The following is a 20,857-nucleotide window of genomic DNA, read 5'->3' as shown; positions in this document are numbered from 1 at the left end:
TTTTCTGCATTAAATAAGAGTATAAATCCAGAGTACATGGGAAAAAATACAGAAGTTAACAAAATGAAGCTCAAACAGAAGTGCTGAGTGCCTGACCGTACGGGACCGAGGCGGAGCGAGGGCCTGGCGCTGCGGCGGCTGCCGAGTGGGCCTCGGCCCGCACAGCTCACAGCCACGGCAGCCTGGGGCCTTCAATGGCCTGGGAGCCTCCAACACCACGCAGTTAGGAGGAGAACTGGTGTTGCCTAACAAAGCGGTTTCGATTTAGAAATAGGACATGCTCACTGCTTAAATACCTTTATTATTTTTTTAAAAATTATTTGGACATTGATAGCTCTGCAAAATACCTCTCCCGCCCCAACCCGCACACCCCTCCGCACGGCCTCCCTAAAGGAACAACAGTCGTGCTTCGCGCCCACGCACGTCTAATTTTTAAAAACATATAAGACTCAAAATCAAATATTTTTCTTCCCCAGAACTCGTTAGTAACTTTAAACGACAATGCAACATACTTAATGGCATTTCTTTTTAAAAATTAGCTTATCAGACTATTTTATGAGGAAAAAATCAATTCAAGGCCTTAGAGAGAATAGAAATTCCCTGTTTCAGAAAGTAAATGACGTTGAAAAGCCCCTTACTCCCCTGGAGTTTGTAATGTCCACATCACCAACAGAGCCAGCCCACGGGGGGACTCCCTACTTCACATCGGGCATTGCTCGGGTACCTTGGGGCCGCAGCTGAAAAGGAGGGGTGAGTGGGAAGGGGTAATTCCAGCACAAAGCGACGACCAGGCTGGGACCACAGAAAGGAAGCATTCTGAGCAGTGAAATAAAAACTGCCAAATTCCTAAGACCTCACCTCTCGGCAGGCTTGTTTGGGGAGAGGAAGACGGCAGAAAATTTGCAATCTGCACTAATTTCTGAATGATGAATCCAAGTGTCAACCAAAATATTGCACATAATACCAGAGGCATGTAAACCACTGAGAAGGTTCCAGAAAGAGTAACTGCAGATGGAGAGGATCCCCAAGTGCCTTCAGGAACTGAGCAAGAGCGCGGAAGTCGATGCGGACAGCGTGGGAGTGACCGAGAGGAGGTGGAAAACAACCCCTTCCTTGTCCTCAACAGGCAGGTTTTACGTGGACAAACTTCATCACAGATGCGCCCAAAAGATCTAGTAAAGGTATCACTTCTTCATTTCCCCCAATACAACCGGTGCACTTCATTACATGGCTACAAAAGGAAGAAGGAAATCCTACATAGAAGAACCCCTCTGGCTAGCCTGACACCATCCGTGTTTGCTAATGTCCTTCCCTGGCAGCTCCGCCGGCCCCACCAACCCGCCGACCTCCCGCGGCCACAGAGGCCCTGGTTTGCTACAGAGGCGACCCCACCTCCCAGTGTCCTAGGGAGGCCCACGTCCTTCAAGGAGCTTGCAAAGCGCAGATGCCCCTTGCGAGCTGGCCGCGGAGGACCGTGGAGGAGCGTGGCCAGCAGCACAGCCCGCAGGCGATGCTGGCCAGCTGGGCTGAAGCCACAGCACCGCCAGCGCCTCCTCCCCGTGCATTCAGCCCGATTCGAACACATCCACCCATGTGTTGCCTTTTGGAGTTTTAAACTCAAGAAAACACTCCTGACTCCTGTCTGAGAATAGCTGCAAACCACTTGCCACGCAGGCACCGAGGCAGCACTCTAGGCTCCATGGCCCCGGCCCGCCTAGCGGCCGGTTACCCCTCTGCACGAGGCCTGGGAGGTCGGCATGGCTGTCCTGACGCCGACTCCCTCCTCTCCCACCCCGTTCTCCTGTGCGGTGTCCGCTCACAGTCAGTCTCTGTAACAACAGTGCATATGCCGTTAAAAGGAAAGTCACTCTTTAAGAATGAAACACTCCCCAGCACTCGGCCGGACCGAGGGCTTTGCGTCCTCTCACATGGCCCATGAGAGGCACCTCTCGGCTTGCTCTACTCCTGCTGCAATGCTGTCTTGTTGTGAAAGCCTTCCCTCTTGTACTCCAAGCAAGCCTCCTAGACCGCCAGAAAATGCCAGTCCCCCAAAGCCCTGCTCATGTCTGCTGGCCATGCCCGATACCAACCTACTAAGCTTTTCAAACATTAAACAAAAACAAAACAAAAACACACACGCACGCACACACTTACTTTGGCACGTGAGCCTCGAGTTACTTGAGCATGTTCATGTCCCCGCCCCTCCCTGTCCCAACATTTCCATCGCTCTTTTGGGAGAGTGACGGCCCCCTCTGCAGGATGAACGAGATCGCCACGAAGCACTGCCCTCCGGCCGAGTAGCAGAGGAGGAGCCGCAAGTGCTGAGCTGGCCCCCAACGCAGCTCTCCTGTTCAGCACTGTGACTTATGCAGTACTGCAAAACTTTAGTACCAGGGTGACTAGTTTCAAACTGCTGGTTGATTAAATATACATTTACATATAGATATAGGTATAAAAATTACTAAGTCAACATTTGCTGTTTTCAATGTGAAAACGATAAAATGTAATTCTGAATAATTGTGCATTTGCCATAGGGTCCTTGTTAAAGGGATCATAAAAATAATTTTGCAATTAAAAAAACTTTTTAAAAAAGTTTAGTATTGCCCTCAAGTTCAAAAGTTTGGAGCCAACTTGCTGAGTGAGCACGACTGGAATCTGCTCCTGCCAGGGGTCTGGAAGCCTTGCACTGAGTGGCCCCGGGGCAGGCCCACGGGTCCTGCCCGCCACTGACCAGCTCGCAGTGAACATCACAGGGCTGGGCAGCGCCCAGCGACTCCACTGAACACTCAGCCTCCGCCTTGTGTTTCTTTGGCGGATGTTGCTGCAGCTCGCCAGCTCCCCGCACAGAGCTCTGGGGGGCACATGGGTGCTGGGCCTCTGCTTTTTCTTGAGCTACCGGACTAAGCAACTGGGGGTGGGGGGCCTGGCTGGGGACCACTGAGCACCAAGGCTGAGGGTGACCCGGGGCTGACCTTCTACTCGGCTGGAGGCAGGATGGAGGAAGGAGTGGGCATTTCAGTGATGCAGAAGTTAGCTGTGCAGGAAGGAAAAGTGCATATAAGGTAGCGTAAAATCAGGGTCAGAGCGAATGGCCACAGAAGGGAGGAAGAATGGAGACAGCCCCTCCGCCCGCCTGCCACTCGGCCAGGGCTCTGCGGGTCGGCTTTCATGCTTTCTGATGCAAGTCTGCTTGTGAAGAAACAGGAACGCAGGTTCTCCTGGTTCTGGCAGGTATACAATTTTCTTGGCAAAGTTCTTTTTCGCCAAGTTCAGTTTTATTTGGTTGCTGCTCAGAGCCGCTGTCACCGGAATTCATAGATGGGTGCGCTGTGTTCAGGGACATGGGTCAGAGTGAGCGACTGATACCTGCAGCAGGAGGAAAGACAAACAGGAGGCGGTGGCCTCAGCGACCTGGGGGTCGAACACAGGGCGTTGAAACAAAAGCCCCAATCAGAGCACCCGGCAAACCGCAGACTCGGGTGCAACGCAAATTCATCTGTTCACCTCGGACTTCTCTGGGGGAGCCGAGATTGGTTTTATTTCTATTTCTACGACCCACCCTCCCAAGCTACGCCTGCCAAGAGCCATGTTTAGGCCTCCCGCCGCGGCCACAGAGGGACCCCAGGGGCATGTCTTACTCAGGGAGAGGCTCCTGCGCCCGAGCAGGGACCGGGCTGAGGCTGGGCACCCCCTCCCTCCCGCTGCTCCCCCCGCCCTGCCCCACCCACGGCGGCGTCTCTGCCCCGTCTGGGGCATCAGGCGCAGCAGCCCTGCAGCCTCACGGCGAACACGGGACCTGAAGAGAGCACGGGAAAGGCAGCTTCACAGCTGGCCCTATTTTACCCCTTATGCTCCTCTTCTTGCTCTGCGGGCGTGAACCTCGGACCCTGAGGACATCGGCGCGTGCAGAGGCGCTATCCGGGGCTCCCTGGGCATGGCGCTCTGAGGCGCCAGGCAGATGCAGGCGAAACAGAGCCCAGGACAACCCCTGTGTGGGGTGCTGGCCCCAGGGCCAGCCAGGCTGACTGGTCTGTGTGTTAGCTCTGCCCCGGCTTGTGTCACACAGGCATGAGAAGGGCGCAGCAGAAAGCAGTTTATTTCTTACCAAAAGCATCAGGAAAGGACAATGCATCAGCCATCAAAATCACAAGATACCACTTCACACCCACCAGGACACGATTGTCATAAAGACATCACAGTGTTGCCGACGGTATGGAGAAAGTGGAAAAATTGTAAACCTCATGCATCCCTGGCGGGAAATGCAAAATGGCGAAGCTGCTATTTGGTGGTTCCTCAGAAAGTTAAAAATAGAATCACCATATGACCCGGCAATTCTACTCCTAGGTATATGCCCAAAGGAACTGAAAGCAAGGACTCAAACAGATACTTGTACGCCCACATTCAGACCAGAATTATTCATAATAGCCAAAAGGTGGAAACAACCCCAGTGTCTGTCAGCTGATGAACGGATAAACAAAACGTGGTGTATATCCTTACGATGCAAAATGAGTCCCCGATAAAGTACTAATACGTCCTTACAACATGGCTAATCCTTCACATTGTTACGCCAAGTGAAAGAAGCCAGACGCAAAGGCCACATACATAGTGTATGATTCCATTTACATAAAACACCCAGAACTGGCCAACTGGCAGAGACAGACTGCAGCTCAGCGGCTGCCTACGGCTGGGGTGGGGCGGCGTGGTGGGGGGCCAGCGGTGCAGGGTTCCTTCCGGCGCGACAGCCGCACAGCTCTGCGGACACACGGAAGGCCGCTGAATGGCACACTTTACATGAGTGAATTGTATGGCAAGTGAATTGCCTCTCAATAAAGCTGTTTCTTTAAAAATAACTATTAAAAGTTTTAAAAATGCCTTTGAAAACAATTCATTGACATCCCAATAATTATGGCCCTCGGAGGAGCTGGGTCCCCCTGAGCCCAAGGGCCCAGAACAAGAAGGCTGAGTCAATGCAGCGGGGGTCCCCCACGCGTCGCAGGAGCGGGAGGAACCTGAATGGGAGCAGGTGTTTCCAGGTTCCGAGAAGAAATCAGGTATTTTATGATACAGTTCACCCTTCAGATATAACAAGGTGCTTAAGAAGCAGGAAGGAAACAGGGCGATCCCCCAAAAGGTGACAAAAACTAGCATTGCAGTGGCATTTGGTCCTTCACCTTGAACCACACACAGGGCAGGACGGTCAGCTGCCATGGGCCCCTGGGTCACAAGGCTAAAATCAAGTGCACGTGGGACCTGTGAATTCCTGGGACCAGGAACATAACCACAAAATTAAAAAGGCTGCTGACAGCAAAATTCACACTGTCTGCAGCTGGATCTGACCTCAGCCACTGGTTAGATTTGGGAGGAATGAATACAAAGCCACCGAGGCTGAGATGAACAACAGGGAAAACACAGAAAGCACTTAGCAGTGAGTCCCTTCACCTAACCCTTCCTTCCACCTCGTTTGCTCAGCTCTGTGCCTGGGGATGAGTGTGAGTGAGCAACGGATCGCTTAAAGAGGCCCTCTGCATCCAAACAGAGCACGCACTCGCACAGACCGGGGGCGGGATCTCCTCTTGGGTTCAGTGAGCCAGGAAGGGCCAGGGCAGCGAGCCTCGGGCCTGGCCCCTGGGGATCCTTACCATTCTGAGCTCCTATGGTAATAGTAGCCCTCTATGGAGGCTGCCGACTTCTGGAAGCAGATGTAGTAGAACCCGGCAAAAGAAGCACCGCTGATGTCTTTGATCGTGTGGTCTGGGACCAGGAACTGCTCCTGCACAGAGAGGAGGGTCAGAAACAGCACATGGCGACCCCTCTGGGGCCTCCCTGTTACCCACCAGCAGGTGCCAAGGCCCCGCCGGCACAGGGTCATGCCGGCTTGCGGGGCTGGGGATGGAAAGTCTCCGCCCCTCCTCCAGCCCGAGGAGGGCTCTGGCGGGCCATTCGCGCACCCTGGCACTGATGCGGGAGGCGGCCTCGAGCTCTCTAGGATGAGCCACTAGGGCAAGGTGCCACGGTCCACACATCTCATATACGAACCCACACCTCCTACCTGCCTTTCAGAGCCCACAAACAGAACAGCCTGGGAAGGGTAAGTTTCCACCCCACTCCAGGACCTGTCACGAGGTCCCCGATCACCTCGACAGCAGTGGGTCACTTCTGTTGGCCCATGGATCATTCTAAGGGCAGCTCAATCTCTGGCAGCCCTCGCCATACCCCCTACAGGGCTCCACTCCTCACCAAGAGCAGTAGGACGTTACTGTTCTTGATCAGGCACCTTATGAGGGGCAAGCTTGTTATCTCTGGTTGGAGCCAAGAGCTGCAAGACCGCACCGTTACCTCCTTTCCCAGGGAGACCAGGTCGGGGGCCTGGGGCCTAAGAGGTCTGCGAAAAGCCCACAGGCGAGTTGCCCTGAGAAACGCTTTGGAGACAAAACTACTGCTTTGCTTTTTTGATCTTAAGATACTCTTTTCCCCGTTTCCTCAACCTCTGAAATTGTAGTTTTTTAAGTTAATTTAAAAACGGGAACCTTACAAGATACTCCCTCTAACAGGTAAGTCAGATGGCATGCCCCCACAGGAGGGCAAGCCCCCGAGCGCACGGCGCACACCCAGCAGCCCCTGGCGGGTGACCCCACCCCCGAAATTACTAACTACACACAGTGAAGGTGCAAGTGGCTCCTGTAAATGATGCTTCCACAGCCCTGACCAGCATGGCTCAGCATCACCCTGCAAAGCGAAAGGTCTCTGATTCAATTCCTGGTCAGGGCACGTTGCCTGGGTTCCTGTTTCGGGGCACGTGAGACAGAATCGATGGATGTTTCTCTCACACATTGATGTTTCTCTCCCTCTCTTTCTCCCTCTCTTCCCCTCTCTCTAAAAATAATAAAATCTTTAAAAATATGATTTGTCTATATGAAAGCCAGCAAGATTTCAAGATAAAACAGCTATTCCTATAGACTGGGGAGTAAGGCTTGGAGGTAGGTGTATGTTCACAAAGCGACTTAACAAACTCGCTTCATGATTTTGCTATCCTGTGGCGATAACAGAGCAACTATCACACTACCAAAGCAGGGAGCACACGTGAATTCTCAGCCCACAGCCAATCCAGGGAGTCCAGCCAGATGGAGTTTTCCGAGGGCTGGTGAGTGGAAAACCTGAATTCCATTCCTGGGCCCTCGTTTCCTGAGTGGGAGGGAGCCCAAGGAGCTGAGGCCACACTGGGTGGGCCCTGGGCAAGGGCATGGTGAGGATCAGTCACTTGAGGGCACTGAAGCCTGTGGCTGAGAACAGGGGGCAGGGGACACCTGTGCTCAGGAGCATTAGGCCCTCCCCTGAGTCCACAGGCCCCGAGGGTTGATTCCACCTGGAGGCAAGGGCTTCTCGGGTGGGAGGAAGGCGGGGAGAGGACACAGACAACAGCGTCTCAGCGGCGCACCCCGAGGCCTGAATTCATCTGCTCCCACCGACAGTGTGGCCGCAGGGGAACCGCCAGGGTGCCAGCAGCGGGGCACGGTGCCTGGGGCCGCGCCGGCGTTCTGGGAACGTGTGAAGGCCCTGCCAGAAGACCAGCGGCATGGAGCACCGGACACGGGCGCGGCGGGCCGCCGCCGGGGCTTACCTTCCACCTCATGAAGACGTAGTCCCCGTTCTTCAGCTCCTCATAATCAAAGTCGTCTGAATTAAATGATTTTGCATACTGATAAAAAGCCAGAAACTTGCCCTGCAAGCAAAGAACAGGGTGAGAGAGTAAGTCTCTGGCAGTAGGGCTGCCCGTGGCGTCCGGGGCCAGCGCCTTCTCAAGGGTGTGGTGGCTCCAGTGCCGCGCCGGCGAGAGCGGCGGAGGCTGAGGATGGACAAGAGCGCCTCGGTCTCCCCAGTGCACTCGGGCCCGGCCCCAGCAGCTGAGGAGGGTGGCAGGACGGAACAGGTGCCGGTCCGGGGGCCTTTTCCCAGAGCACCTGGCCGCAGACAGGATTTGCCTCCTTCAACAGGTGAGCCAGGACCAGGGACAGATCCCTGCAGGCAGGCAGGCAGGCAGGCAGCAGGCCAGAGACAGGCAGGCCCGCTCAGAACCCTCCGGCAAGCCGCGGGCAGACAGGGCTCGGTGAAGCCGGCCTTCTGACACAGACAGTGCGACCGACCAGCGAGGTAAGTAGAAACTGGAAATGGGCACTATGTGGTTAAGTTAAAAAAAAAAAGAAAAGGAGACTAGAAATAGTTACAAAATCTTATGATCCCATTTTTTAAGGAAAAAAGTATAGGCACTCAAATGAGATCTAGAAAAAGGTTAGTACCTGCTTTAGCTTTGAGTATTGTCATTATAAGTGGCTTTTCTCCACTTGCTTTTCTGTTTTTTAGCAAATATTTTAAAGTAAGCATGTAATAATTTTATAAAGTGTCTTAAATGAGGATATAGAGATATTAAGCCATAGAATCTGTTACGCAGATATTTTTATTCTAAGGCGATTAACCGCTGGGAACCTTGACTTTGTTGCAGCTCCCCAGTGGCACCAACGTCAATCAGCGTTCAGACGCGCCCCAGGGCGACGGGCAATGCTCTGATTCCAGTTCACAGTGGAAAAGGGACGCCATGGGCGCGGCCCATGAGGCACTGGGAACCCCTCACAACTGAAGGTGCCACGCGGCCGGGTGCGCGCACGCGGGGGCGGGGCCCTGGGCGCCGCTGAGCACGTGGTCCGCAGGCCCAAGTTTGTCTCGCACGGCCAGCACACACCCGTGCCAAGGGCGACATTCTCTGTCCCTTTTTCACTCCAAATATTTCAGTCCAGACCCAGATATTTTCCAGAGTTCTCATGGGAAGCCCATGGGAAAATGAGAGTTGCTTTCCAGGTATTTAATGTGCAGCCAAGCAAGCCCCGGACTGGGGCTTCACCGGACCTCAAAGACCTTACTTTTTGCAGAACCCATTTGAAATGGAAACCAAAGTTGAATGGAGATTAGATGTGGTTCAGGACAAGGAGGGACCTCCCCCCTGAGGCCGCCCGGGAGCGGAGGGGGCCGCGTCCTGAGTCCGCAAGCCCCGCAGGAAGGGCCAGCACTGCTCGCGGACCCTGGCGCTCATCGGCCACCACTAGGGCTCTGCCAAACCTTCTGGATACGCAAATCTTGTTCATTCTTTCACATTACGGAGACACAAAGGACTACCTCAGTTTTAGTGTCTCTCTGCTACAACGGTCAAAATATGTAACTTTCAAAAACGTTCCAAAAAGCTCAAGTCTAAATTTAAATTTAATCAAACTCAGCATTTGATAGATGTTCCTTTCCTAACTCAAAAGAAAAACATTAACAAGCAAAGCAGCTCGCCTACAGCGACGGGGAACTGAGACGGGGGGTATGGCAGCAGCAGGGGCTCCTCCGCGGGCGCGCGGCCCGCTGGCCGGCGGCAGGGGAGGCAGGCACCGCCACGGTGAGGACTCGCGAGGACTTTCGCCTCCTCTTCACTAGCACGAACAATCATTTCCGGTTGGCTTAGAGGGTGACCACGTTGGCCTTCCTCAGTGTCAAACCAAAATGTAGCACTGCCACGGTCAGCGAAGCCGAAGGCCACTAGGAGAAATGGATTTTGGAAGACACCAAGACTTGTACGACAACTGAAGGAAAGAGGACGGGGCGCTCCAGCTGCCGGGCGCCCCCTACAGCGCGGGAGGCCACGCCCACACCTGCCGGGAGGGGCGGGGCCGGCTCTCGGTGGAGGCGGGGACGGGAGGAGAGGAAGCCTCCTCTCACTCGGTTTTTGCCAAGGGGAGGGACAGCCTTCCAGGAACTGCGCCTCTGACTCGGAACCTGAGGTCAGAAGCCAGAGGCCAGAGGCCAGCACTGTGTGTTTCCCGGGACTTCCCCCAGCGCAGGAGGTTAGAAAGGACCCGTGGACAGGAGATGGACAAAGAGAGAGGACAGGGAGGCAGTGGTAAGAGCCTGAGCGCCCAGCTCCTCGGCGCCCCCTGGTGGCCCAGGACGATCAAAGATTTACTCACCCAGTGTTTCCGATCAACATCTTCATCCGCATCCCACTTTCGGGTTAAGAAAGGGTGTTTTTTGCTGATTATTTCTCCTTCAAAGAAGGTCGTAAGGGTTGGATACTCCTGTGGTAAAAACCCAAATATCAAAACAAGATGTTGAACAGGAATTTTAACCTTTTACAAAGGAAAAATCAACCTTACTTTAACTTCTTCTCAATATTTAAAAAAAAAATGATCACAGTCTAACCAACAACCTGACAATTTGTCGACAGTTGTGGAGAGAACCTGAACTGAAGGCGCCCAGGCAGTGGGGTGCCTCCTGGACTTCAGGGACTTTACCAGAAGCAGAGAACTTTCCCTGGCTTCACTTGTTGTGTGTTGATCACTCAAAGGAGAATCTGGATGATCCCCACGAGTAAATTCTGAATATTCCAACATACAAAGAATATGGTAACTAAGTAGATTGTACTTTCCAAGGAAAACACCCAAACAGCCTCCAGACTTGCAGCCCTCACAGCTAAGTCTCCCTGATGCCACAGCGTGGCCCACTGGTTCTCACACTGGCTCAGTGTTTTGTCGCTTTTATGCCAATTCCTCAAGTTTTTAGCGGTGGATTTTTTGGGGAGAATACCTTAATATACTTGATACAGTAAATTCTATCATCATATAAGCAAAGATGATTTATACTAGGGAAATATATGTAAATCACATTTGCAATTGAAAATCACAACCATAAAAAGAATTCTGTTGGAAAAATAAATAAGCTATATCCCTACTGGAGTGCTCAAAACATTCCTGTTCATTTTATTTGTTATTTGTTCATCTGCTAAGGAGGCACCCAATTAATGGAAGAAAAATTAACACGGTAGAAACTCCACCACCATTTCTCTGCATTTGTGAAAAAACCAACCAACCCACCCGCCTGCCCACCTTCAGCCCAGCGGCCAAGTCCCGGGGGGTCCTCGGGAGCAGGGCAGTGACCGGGGTACCCGGCAAATCAGAATCACAGCCCTTGTGTTGTCTCATTGGACATAATTTTACACTGACCAGCCTCCAAATTCCCGCACAGAATAAAAAAAAAAAAAAAAAGAATCACAGCCCTAACATCCCCGGGACCGCAAAGACCCTACTTTCTTCTTCAGGCCCTGCGTAAGACGCTCTGACTCTGCAGCAAACATCTACACATGTTGAAAACACGTCTGCTCCAGTGGCTTTGCCTCCCCTCCCAGCCTTTCCTGCCCCCAGCTTGGCGCCTTTGTGAGGGGGCTGCCCCTCAGCCTTGGCGGTGGCCAGGGGCCAGCACTGTCACCGCCGCTGCAGTGACGGAGGGGCCTGCGGCACTGCACATGCCGGGCGTGCCAGTCGAACAGAGCCTCCAGGTTCTACAGACGTAACACCCCCCCAAACCACAGCCCTCACCCCAACACTGCCGCGGGGTTCTTCTCTGAGATATTTATACATACAAAGAGAGGAAATGAAAGAGAAAATTTTCTCAATGGAAACCTGGTTTTAAAGGTATCAACTAAATTACACTAATCTGTTTTAGGAAGGTCTACTAAGGAAAAAAAGTTCTAAATAAGTTAGCACCTGATTGAAGATTTTAAATTAAAAGCTTTAGTCCTGGCTGGCATGGCTCAGTGGATTGAGCACTGGCCTGCAAACCAAAGGGTCGCTGGTTCGACTCCCTACCAGGGCACATGCCTGGGCGTGGGCCAGGTCGCTGATTGAGAGCACATGAGGGGCAAATGACTGATGTTTCTCCTGCACATTGATATTTCTCTTTCTTCCTCCCTTCCTCTCTTTAAAAATAAATAAATAAAATCTTATTAAAAAGAGCTATATACAGGGTGGGGCAAAAGTAGGCTTATAATTTTTCATATGGAAAATAATACAATAATAAATAATAATACAAGAATAAACTGTTTTGTATACACACAACTGCAATTTTCTGAGTTGCAAACTTTAATATTTTTTCAAAATTTCTATAAAAGAGAGAAAAAATGATAAAGTGGTTTATTATAATGTAAAGAAAATACTTATGGTTCAAATCCATTTTCCTAATGAATGATTCTGCACTGACTTTTCCCTAAAAACACTATAGGCAGTATATCAGGGTGACTCTAACATCCCTCAAACTCAGAGAATTAAATAAAATGCTTAATGAATTAGAGTTACTATACACAGAAGTCAGCAAAGACAGTGTCTCAGTGCAGGAACAGGAAATTCAAGCACCTGGCAGCAGCCGAAGGGGCGGTGATGGTAACTCACAGAGCTGCAGAAAGAACTCCATCGCAGAAGGGAGTAGGGGGGCATCGGAGAGAAGAGGCGTAGCCAGCACCCCCCGCCCCCCACCGAGCAGGCGCGGACTTCCTACAGTGGACAGGCTGTTGCCAGGCATCTAAGACGCACCACCCATTCCCCTCAGGTTCCAGGCTCACCAAAAACTGTCTGGTGACAGGTCTGGCTTTCCATGTCGACCTGTCTCCTGGGGGATCCACATTCAATTAGCCAGTAAGCAGAAGAGAACTTCCAGAACACGCATGTAACTCGTTTTGTAAATGTGTAAACTAGCACTCTGTTTACACATCAGTCTCTTGTCTCCCTTGTTCCGAGCAGGTTGCGCACAACCTCAGAGGGAGCTTCTGGAGCTTTCTAAACTGGCACAGGGAACGCATGGGGGGCTGACAGACTGCCCCCCATCTGGACTCGGCCAGGCCTGTGCCGGCTGCCTGCCGGGGCCTCCCCAGGGGTGGTCCCTCCCGCTGCTGGCTCAGGACTGCGAAGGGGATGTTACTTGACACCCATTCTTCACAATTCTGGGATTGCATTTCCAGAACGCACACAAACTTTAAAGCTGTGCTTGTTTGTGAATGTGAGGTAGCAACGAGGCAAATTAGCTCCAATTTAATAGTTAATTCCATATTGAAAACACAAGGAAGACTATAACTAAAACCCGTCATTTAAATAGTTTTATTAAAAGAAATTATATACTTGAGACTTTAATAGCTATAAATGGAAAAACAAAAATGGATAACTGCATTTTATAATACTGGTATAAAATCATTCTTAGAATTATCACCCTTTTCTGCCTTTTACTAATTATCTACAGTGACCTTGTATTAGATTTAAAATGTAAAACGTTATTAAGGATTTGCATAACACCACACCTATACTAAAAGCCAATGAACAGTACATTTTAAATGGGTAAGTTGCATGGTAAGTGAATATACCTCAGTAAAGTTACTAAAAAATGTTACTTAGAAAGATGAATTTGCCCCGGCTGGTGTGGCTCAGCAGACTGAGTGCTGGCCTGTGGACCAAAGGGTCACCAGTTCGATTCCCAGTCAGGGCACACGCCTGGGTTGTAGGCCAGGTCCCCATTAGGGGGCGCATGGAAGGCAACCACACATTGATGTTTTCTCCCTCCCTTTCTCCCTCTCTTCCCCTCTCTCTAAAAATAAATAAAATCGTTTCTTTTTTAAAGGATGAATTCGAAGAATCCTCAGGTTGAGCACGACTCAGAAACCTCAGGAAACGCATCAGCCGTTCTCTCCCTAAATGACACTTCAGCCCCATAACCGAGTCCACCACTGCAGCTGGCGCTGGCCACTCTGAGGAGGGTGTGTGCTCCCGAGGCTGCTCCAGGCGCAGGCGGGAAGGCCTGGCCAGGAGCATGGTCTCCGAGCACTGGCCGCGGACCTTGGTCGCCCTGGGCTGGCCTCCAGTGAAGGGCCACGCCAGTACCCCTTCCTCAAGGGACCCTGGCTGTCTAGGACTCAGAGGTGCTTTCCTTCACTGGGGTCACCTGCTCCTGATGGAGAGTTCACAGCCTTTCTGTACACTGTCTGGGGACTTCTAATGCTACTTAGCATTTCTGTGCAGCTTCCTATGACCAGATGACTGATTTTTAGAATCAACATTAAGTATTCTGCATTACAAATGTTCCTGGTTTCCTTATGAAGTTAAATGTTTATGTTCTGCACTCAATTACTTTGGCTGCCTAAGAGCTGAACATACTCTGTTTACTATGTGTTCTCCACTATTCAAAGGCTAGCATCCTCCATGCTGCTCTGTTTCCCATCCCTGCTTGACTGGATCAGTCTCCAGAGGTGATGCAGCCAGTACCTGTTCATCTCCATGGCAAACTTCCTTGGAAATTCTCAGCCGAACTTCTCACAGACAAGTGGGAGAACCAGATGGAATCAAGGAGACAGAAACAATTGTGTCCAGACCGAGGGATAATCAGGGCCCTGTTCCTATTCCACATTGTATCACATTATAACCTACCGCTTCTATTACACTGTTTCCTCCCCACTAGGACAAGCCCCCTGAGTAGAGAGAGCAGGTATTTTTAATTCTCATTTTATACATGAGGAAACTGAAGGGAAATGAAAGGTCATGGAGCCAGTAAGCGACAGAGGGAGAATGCCACCCAGCTCCCTCCCATGGCTCCCGGCAGCATTCGCAGACACCGCGGGGGACAGCGGGATGGCGAGGCCCGGCCAGGCCCACAGGACGCTGCAGCCAGGCCTGGCCCAGCCCTCGCCGTGGACCAAGGCGGCCAGTTCGGTCCCCTCCTTCCTCTTCCTGTTTACTCACTAATGGGAAAAGAAAGGATGCTCTTTCTTGCTTCCTGTATTTCCAGGAGTTCTGAAGTTTAAAAAGTTGGTTCAAAGGAAACAAAACACTCTACGTTTATGTAGCAGCTACTTCTGTTAGAAAATGGATGATCGTTTTTCACTGACCCAGGGAACTAAAGAACTCCAAAGACCTCGTTTGGGAAGGAGATGGTCATTTCAGAAATTGTTAAGCTTATGAAGGTGGTAGCTATATTCTTCCTACATGTTTTTTCTCAAAAATGATTTAAAAGTGAAGTCAACAGTATTAGTCACATTGTGACTTACTCATAAACTTTAAAGATTTACCAATCCGTATACTTTGCAACAGGACACATCAAAACTGCATGCTTTAGGCTCACCATCCAATACCACCACTTAGAGGCAGAGCACTCCAAGCAGGCCGCAAGGAGTCGAAGCGGCCTGCCCTTCCCGCTCTGAGGCTACTGCGCGTGCAGTTTACTTTCTAGTTCTAGTTCATTGAAATGAGTGCTTACCTCAGTAAGGCCTTTAATCTTCAGGTACCCGCAAAGGTAAGAGTTGCCCATGTCCACATGCTGGAAGGAAAGGACACACAGCCTTGTTACAAACGCAGGAACCCCCGGGCGACATGCCGGCGTAACTCCCAGGGCTCGTCCTCGAGACTGAGCAGGGCGAGGGAGGCCTGAGGTCGGCACGCGGCCTCGCGCTCACCAGCCTTGGAGACAGACCCGTGTGAGTCTCCCCCATCCGTGTGCCTGTTCAGAGGAGGCTCACTTTCCTTCGGCTGAGTATTTTGGGACCGAAGCCCCCTCCTGGCCCGGCAAGCTCGCTGTGGCCTCCTTCTGGGCTGCCTCCAGCAACTGTGTCCCCTGGTCTGCAGACTGTGTGCGTCGCTGACCTGTGGGCCTCCATCTCTACCTGTGCCCATGGCGTCACCCGTAACCTGGGCTTCCCCTGCTTGCCGGCGTCCTTTTTGCCTATTCCCGTGTCTGCGCTGCTGAGCCGCTGGTCTAACGAGCCCACCCCTTTCCTGTATTTACGCGAAGCACCATCCTGCATCATTTATGAAACGGGTGGAATATTCAGGAAAGGCAAGTTTCAAAAACTTATGTGGTATAAATTCGTTATAAACCAAAATGCCAACCCCAAACCCAAACACACTGCGAAGGCCTGCTCGGCCGTTTCCTGCACAGGTGCTTGTATTTCTGATGAATTTCTGATTCTGATGAGGGGCCTAAAATAAACAGAAGTAATGGGGTAGATTTTGAGGTTCAGCAGCCACCCATTAACCTATCTCTTATTTTTTCAGAGGGGCAGGGCCCAGGTCTTCCTCAGCCCTGGCCCCGTGAGACCTGGTCAACCCTGCTGGATCCAGGGCAAACATGTGTCCCCGCCCCCGTGAGTTGTTGGTTTAGGGGCGAGTGACCCAGTTCTGGCCAGTCCGATGTGTGTATCAGTCTTCTGGGTGCTTCTGGAAAGATTTCGGCTTTTGGAGAAGCTCTTTCTCTCCCCCTCCCGGCGGCAGCCACCTAGAGATCACGAGGAGAAAGAGGCTGGGAAACGCCCTGGATGGCGGCACAGGAAGATGAAGGGCCTGGGCCAAGCCACCTCCGAACCTCGTGCGATGTGGCACCGCGGGTTCCTGCATTCTTGAAGCTATTTTGAAATGATGTGGTCGCTTATAGTTGAATGCACACTAACGGGTGCATTTTACCCCAATCTCTACAGTCCCGTCCTGAATCGGCAGATTTTCAGATCTCATGACAATGTATTTACAAAGTAAACCCCTGGAATTAAAGCGAGACAAAGCACAATGGTGCTGTAGCACATTGATACTTCAGTGTTAAGTGAGGTCTCATTTTAAGAAACTGGAAAAGTTTTATGGAATTTTTCAGCTTTGGGGACTCAACTGCTTCCAATTACGCTGTAAATCAAGTACTAAGGCAATCCTCAAAAACTGTAATGCGCTCACTCAGCCAGATGGGGTCAGCACCAAAGCAAATGGCTTCAATGAAGCTAAAGTGCCTCCAGTCTGGCGCTGGTGACAAAAGTATTCCACGTGAAAACTGCCAAAGCATTTTAAATACCCTCATCTGCTGACCCTGGCATTGGGCGTCACCTAAAGCAGCTGATCCGCACGAACTTGGTTCAGCAAAGATCTTTTATTAAAGGATACACGGCTCTAACCTGAGGCCTTAAAACTTACGTATGCAATTCTCACTGAATTCAATGTAGTTTGGGATCTCACAGCCACTGGAAAGGGTATCAGGTGGCAAGGATACTTGCTAATAAGATTAAAACTTTAACTGTAAATTGGCCAACATTTTGCATGGATTATCACAAGAATCAGAATTTCACTTTGGCTTCTATTCAACCACATGTCTCTCCCATTCTCCCCAAATTGATCTTGACGGCTGGTGAGCTCAAATACGCCGTAGTGTAGAGAGCTTTAACCGAACAACAGGCCGGCTTCTCAACGGGAACAAGGCACTTGCAAGAAGGTCTCACGGCACAGCTGTATCCCACAGCTGCTCTCTCTCATGTTCCCTTCACATGGACCCTGGCCCTCACTTTACCCTTGGCTGCTTGGACGGCAGAGGAGAAACAGAATAGCCACAGTATCAACAACAACAAACCCAGTCAGGACCTCACAAAGTTTGAGGAACTCTTTCAGCTGGAAGCTCAAACCAAGAAAGTGCTCCAAAGAGCACACGAAGAGACGTGTAACATCGCCAGTCGTCAGGGAAATTCAAATCCAAACCCCGGTGAGGTACTTTCACCCCCACTAGGTCGGCTACAACCCAAAAGGGGGACAACACAAGTATTGGTGAGGACGCGGAGAAACGGAGACCTCCTGCCCTGCCGGCGGAGAGCAAGGTGGCGCAGGCGCTCCCGCAGCTGGCCTGGCGGCTCCGCAAAACGTTAGCCATGGAGTTAGCCCGTGAACCCGCCATTCCGCTCCTAGGTATCTGTCCGAGAGAAATGAAGATATATGGCCACACAGAACCTTGTGCATGAATGCTCACAGCAGCATTATTCGTAACAGCCAAAAAGTGAAAACAACCCAAACATCTATCAACGGATCAATGGATAAACAAAACTGTTGTGTACCCACGCAACGGACTATTATGCAAAAACAAAAAGAGATGACGCAGACACATGCTATGATGTGGGTGAATCCCAAAAACACTACGCTCAGTGAAAGAAGCTAGACACAACAGCTCACACACTGTATAATTCCATTTATGGTAAACGGCCAGAATAAGTAAATCTTAGGAAATAAACGAGGGGTTGTCTTGGGTTGGGGGGCAATACAGCTGAGGGGTTTGGGTTTTGTTTTTTTCAACATGCTGAAAATTAGATTACATGATGGTTATACAACTTCTGTGAATATACTAAAAACTATTGAATTGTACACCTTCCATGGGTGATTTGTATGGTATGTGAATTATACCTAAATAAACCTGTTGTAGAAAAAAAGAAAGCAAGCAGGGAAGAGGATGAGTTACAAAAGGCAGTAGTAGTATCCTAGGAAACTAGTCCTGGCTGAAGAAACAGGTGACGGGGCAACGCATGGGCCGCCGACCCTCAAGGCTGGGCAAACGGCTCCCCCCGGACCGGTGGCAGCACGGCGGGGCATGGCCGCCGGCCCCCCCACACACCCTGCTCAGCGGCCTCCCTGACACCTATCAGTCAGGCACCAACCCAATCACCACTTCCATCGGTTCACCAGGAAACTGGCACCTGAGAGAAATTCAGAAACAGCGCACCAGTGACGGCAGAGTAGCTGCCGCAGTCTCCGGAGCGGACTTCTCTTTGACACTTAGCGCCCCCGCCAGTTGTCCCCTATCGCACCAGACACCATCAGATTCCACCCTGGGCGCAGATTCAGGACCATTCCAAAAGTCACTCACATCAGGGACCTCACTTGGAGAATTTTGCAATTCTCACGGAGAAGGCAACACACCGGTACCTCCGTACTGAATTCTTACGTTTCAAGCAAAGAACGGGAGACCACCATGAGGTGTTAATTACAAAGATTGAAATACCTCAGCCTGACAGTTTTTCAATTACAATAAATATAATGGCTCGCAATAGAAACTTAAGTTTATGGCCCAGACATAAAATCAACATGAAGATGTAGGTTTCCCAATGCAAAAAAGAGGGTATTTATTCCCACAAAATAGTAAGAAAAAAAGGGGCCCTACAGTTGGCAGGAAGAAAATGTGCTCCCATTGTCTTTTGGGTGGGAGACCTACTTGCTCAGAGGAGAGGCTGCTTAAGAATTACGACGTGAAAGGGCAAAGGGCGAGTACACGGAGAAGAGAGCCTGCCTCCCCGCCTCACACAGGGCAGAGCGCGGCAGCACACTAGGACCTCAGAGCTGCTTCGAGGCCTTTGGGGGGGTTAGAAACAGCCTAGGAGGCAGGTGTCAGGCTAAGGACAGAGGGGAGCGTGAGGCGGGGAGTGGGCCACGGCAAGCCAAGGCAGCCACAGAGGAGGGGCGTTTTTGTACAGAGAGGAAGGGAGTATTTAAAAGTGTGAAGTGCACTGCCACTTGCACGAGGGGTGAGGCGTGGGAAAGGGCCCGGGCAGCTGAAGCCGGAGTTCGCAAGCTGTCGGGGCGGCCGGCAGGTCCTCAGAAACCCAGGTCCTGTGGGCGGCAGGAGGTGGAAGGGCAGGGGAAGGCAATGTCAGGGTGAGAAATCCAACTGGGTGAGGTGGGGTGCCCAGCCCACGGCTCTCAGACCCTGGGAGGAAGCCTTGGCTGTGTGGATAGAAGCTAGGAAGCCTCCCTTGGAGCCAGAAAGGAGGAAGACAGGTATGAGATGGGAAGGTCTGGCTATCCACGTCAGGGCAAGGGGCCAGAGAGCGGGGTTAGGAGCAGGAGAAGCCTAGGGCCCTGGGCCTGGGGGTGGGGCAGCTGTAAGGAGCTGGGCGTGGAGACCAGAGAGACGGGTGGTGGGGGGACCCGGCACAGCAGACACGATCCCAACAGTGTGAGGAGGCCCGCCCAGCAGCACCCAGGCCGTGTGCCTGATACGGGGCGTCGGGGCCGAGGGCCAGGAATCGGTTGTGCTTGGGGGCTCGCAGGTTCCGAGGCAAATGGAGGAAGGGTGCCCCCAGGTCTGAGGAGGCTGGTGAAGCTCTCCCAAGAAGGAAGCCCTAGGAGGAGGTTTCCTGGGACTGAGGAAAGCGGGGAAAGGAGGCATGTCACAGGTCTGCGAAAATCTGCCACGGGCCCTGCCACGGAAGGGTCCCGAATCAGAAGAAACCAGCGGACAGTGCTTCAGGGTCTGAGAGGGGCTGGAGGGAGGGCTGGTCGCGGGACGACAGGTAGCGGACAGGAAGGACCCAAGTGTGAGGGTGGCCAGGCATGGGGGCTTCCGGATCCCAGGAGGGCTTCAAGTCTGGGAGAGTGTTCGGGGTCTGCCGGGAGCTGCTCACGACAGGCTCCGGGTGTGAGGGGCAGGTTAGGGTTGGGGCTCGGCGAGTGTGAGACACCAGCTGGGCAGGTCCCGGGGTGAAGCGCCGGGGTGCAGGAGGCCCGGCGGCGTGGGCCTGGTCCGCGGCTGCGGGCTCGAGGAGCCGGGGGCAGGCACGGCCCGTGAGCGCCGCGAGAAGGCCCTCGGGCCCCGGCCCGGCCCGGCCCGGCGCTCACCTGCAGCACCACCTCTACGTCGTACGAGTTCCCCTTGCTCTTCTGGTGGCCGCGGAACTTGGAGCCGCTGTAGAGCAGGCTGGTGGCCACGCCGGGCTGCTGGGTGTTGATGGGCGGCGGCGGGATGAGCGAGGCCGCGGAGGCGACCGAGGCACCGGCCGGAGGTGGACACTCGGTGCGGACCGGCATCGCGGGGTCCCCCGGAGCCAGGGCTGGGGGAGGGGGAGAGGAACCGCCGCCGCCGCGCGGGAGCCGAGGAGGGTGGCAGGGAGGGAGGGGCCGGGGCGCGCACGCGCTGGGTTGGGGCGGGAGGGGGGGACCACCCGCCCGCTGCCTGCGGACCAACCGCTCCGGCCGCCACCGGGCCCCCGGGACCTGCAAGCAGGGCTCCCGGGTCCTGAGCTGAGTCCCCCTCCCCACTTGCCCTCGCGCGCGCGCGCGCGCGCACACACACGGACACGCGCGCGCGCGTACACACCCGCGCGCACACACGCACACACACACTCACTCACTCACTCACTCACACACCCCTTCCGATTGGCCCGGGCGCGCCTGGGGGTCGGGAGCAGGATCAGGCGGCGCTTCCACCCATTGGAGGGCAGAGAAAACACGTGGTG

At 52.7% G+C, this 20,857-nt stretch overlaps 1 protein-coding gene across 1 annotated transcript; it reads right to left on the bottom strand.

Moving 5' to 3' along the window:
- Positions 1 to 351: 351 nt before the first annotated feature.
- GID4 (GID complex subunit 4 homolog) lies at positions 352 to 20,474 on the bottom strand. The gene is made up of 6 exons (XM_054571136.1): positions 20,241 to 20,474; positions 15,094 to 15,153; positions 9,996 to 10,103; positions 7,619 to 7,720; positions 5,640 to 5,770; positions 352 to 3,366 (listed from the first exon to the last, which is right to left on the bottom strand). The coding sequence occupies exons 1-6, from the start codon at positions 20,427 to 20,429 to the stop codon at positions 3,303 to 3,305; spliced, it is 654 nt and encodes a 217-aa protein (XP_054427111.1). The 5' UTR covers positions 20,430 to 20,474; the 3' UTR covers positions 352 to 3,302.
- Between the last annotated feature and the right edge of the window lie 383 nt (positions 20,475 to 20,857).

This window comes from Pteronotus mesoamericanus, unplaced genomic scaffold (genome assembly GCF_021234165.1).
Source record: "Pteronotus mesoamericanus isolate MK-2021 breed Mesoamerican mustached bat unplaced genomic scaffold, CSHL_Meso_final contig_22, whole genome shotgun sequence".
In the NCBI taxonomy this organism is placed as follows: domain Eukaryota; kingdom Metazoa; phylum Chordata; class Mammalia; order Chiroptera; family Mormoopidae; genus Pteronotus; species Pteronotus mesoamericanus.
This window is presented reverse-complemented; position numbering and strand designations above follow the sequence as displayed.

Excerpts from the sequence above, each read along its gene's own strand:
- GID4 (XM_054571136.1), bottom strand. The coding sequence starts at position 20,429 with ATGCCGGTCCGCACCGAGTGTCCACCTCCGGCCGGTGCCTCGGTCGCC. Across the intron at positions 7,721-9,995 it reads ATGTTGATCGGAAACACTGG|GGCAAGTTTCTGGCTTTTTA; the intron begins GTGAGTAAATCT and ends CTTTGCTTGCAG. Across the intron at positions 5,771-7,618 it reads ACGTCTTCATGAGGTGGAAG|GAGCAGTTCCTGGTCCCAGA; the intron begins GTAAGCCCCGGC and ends CTCTCTGTGCAG.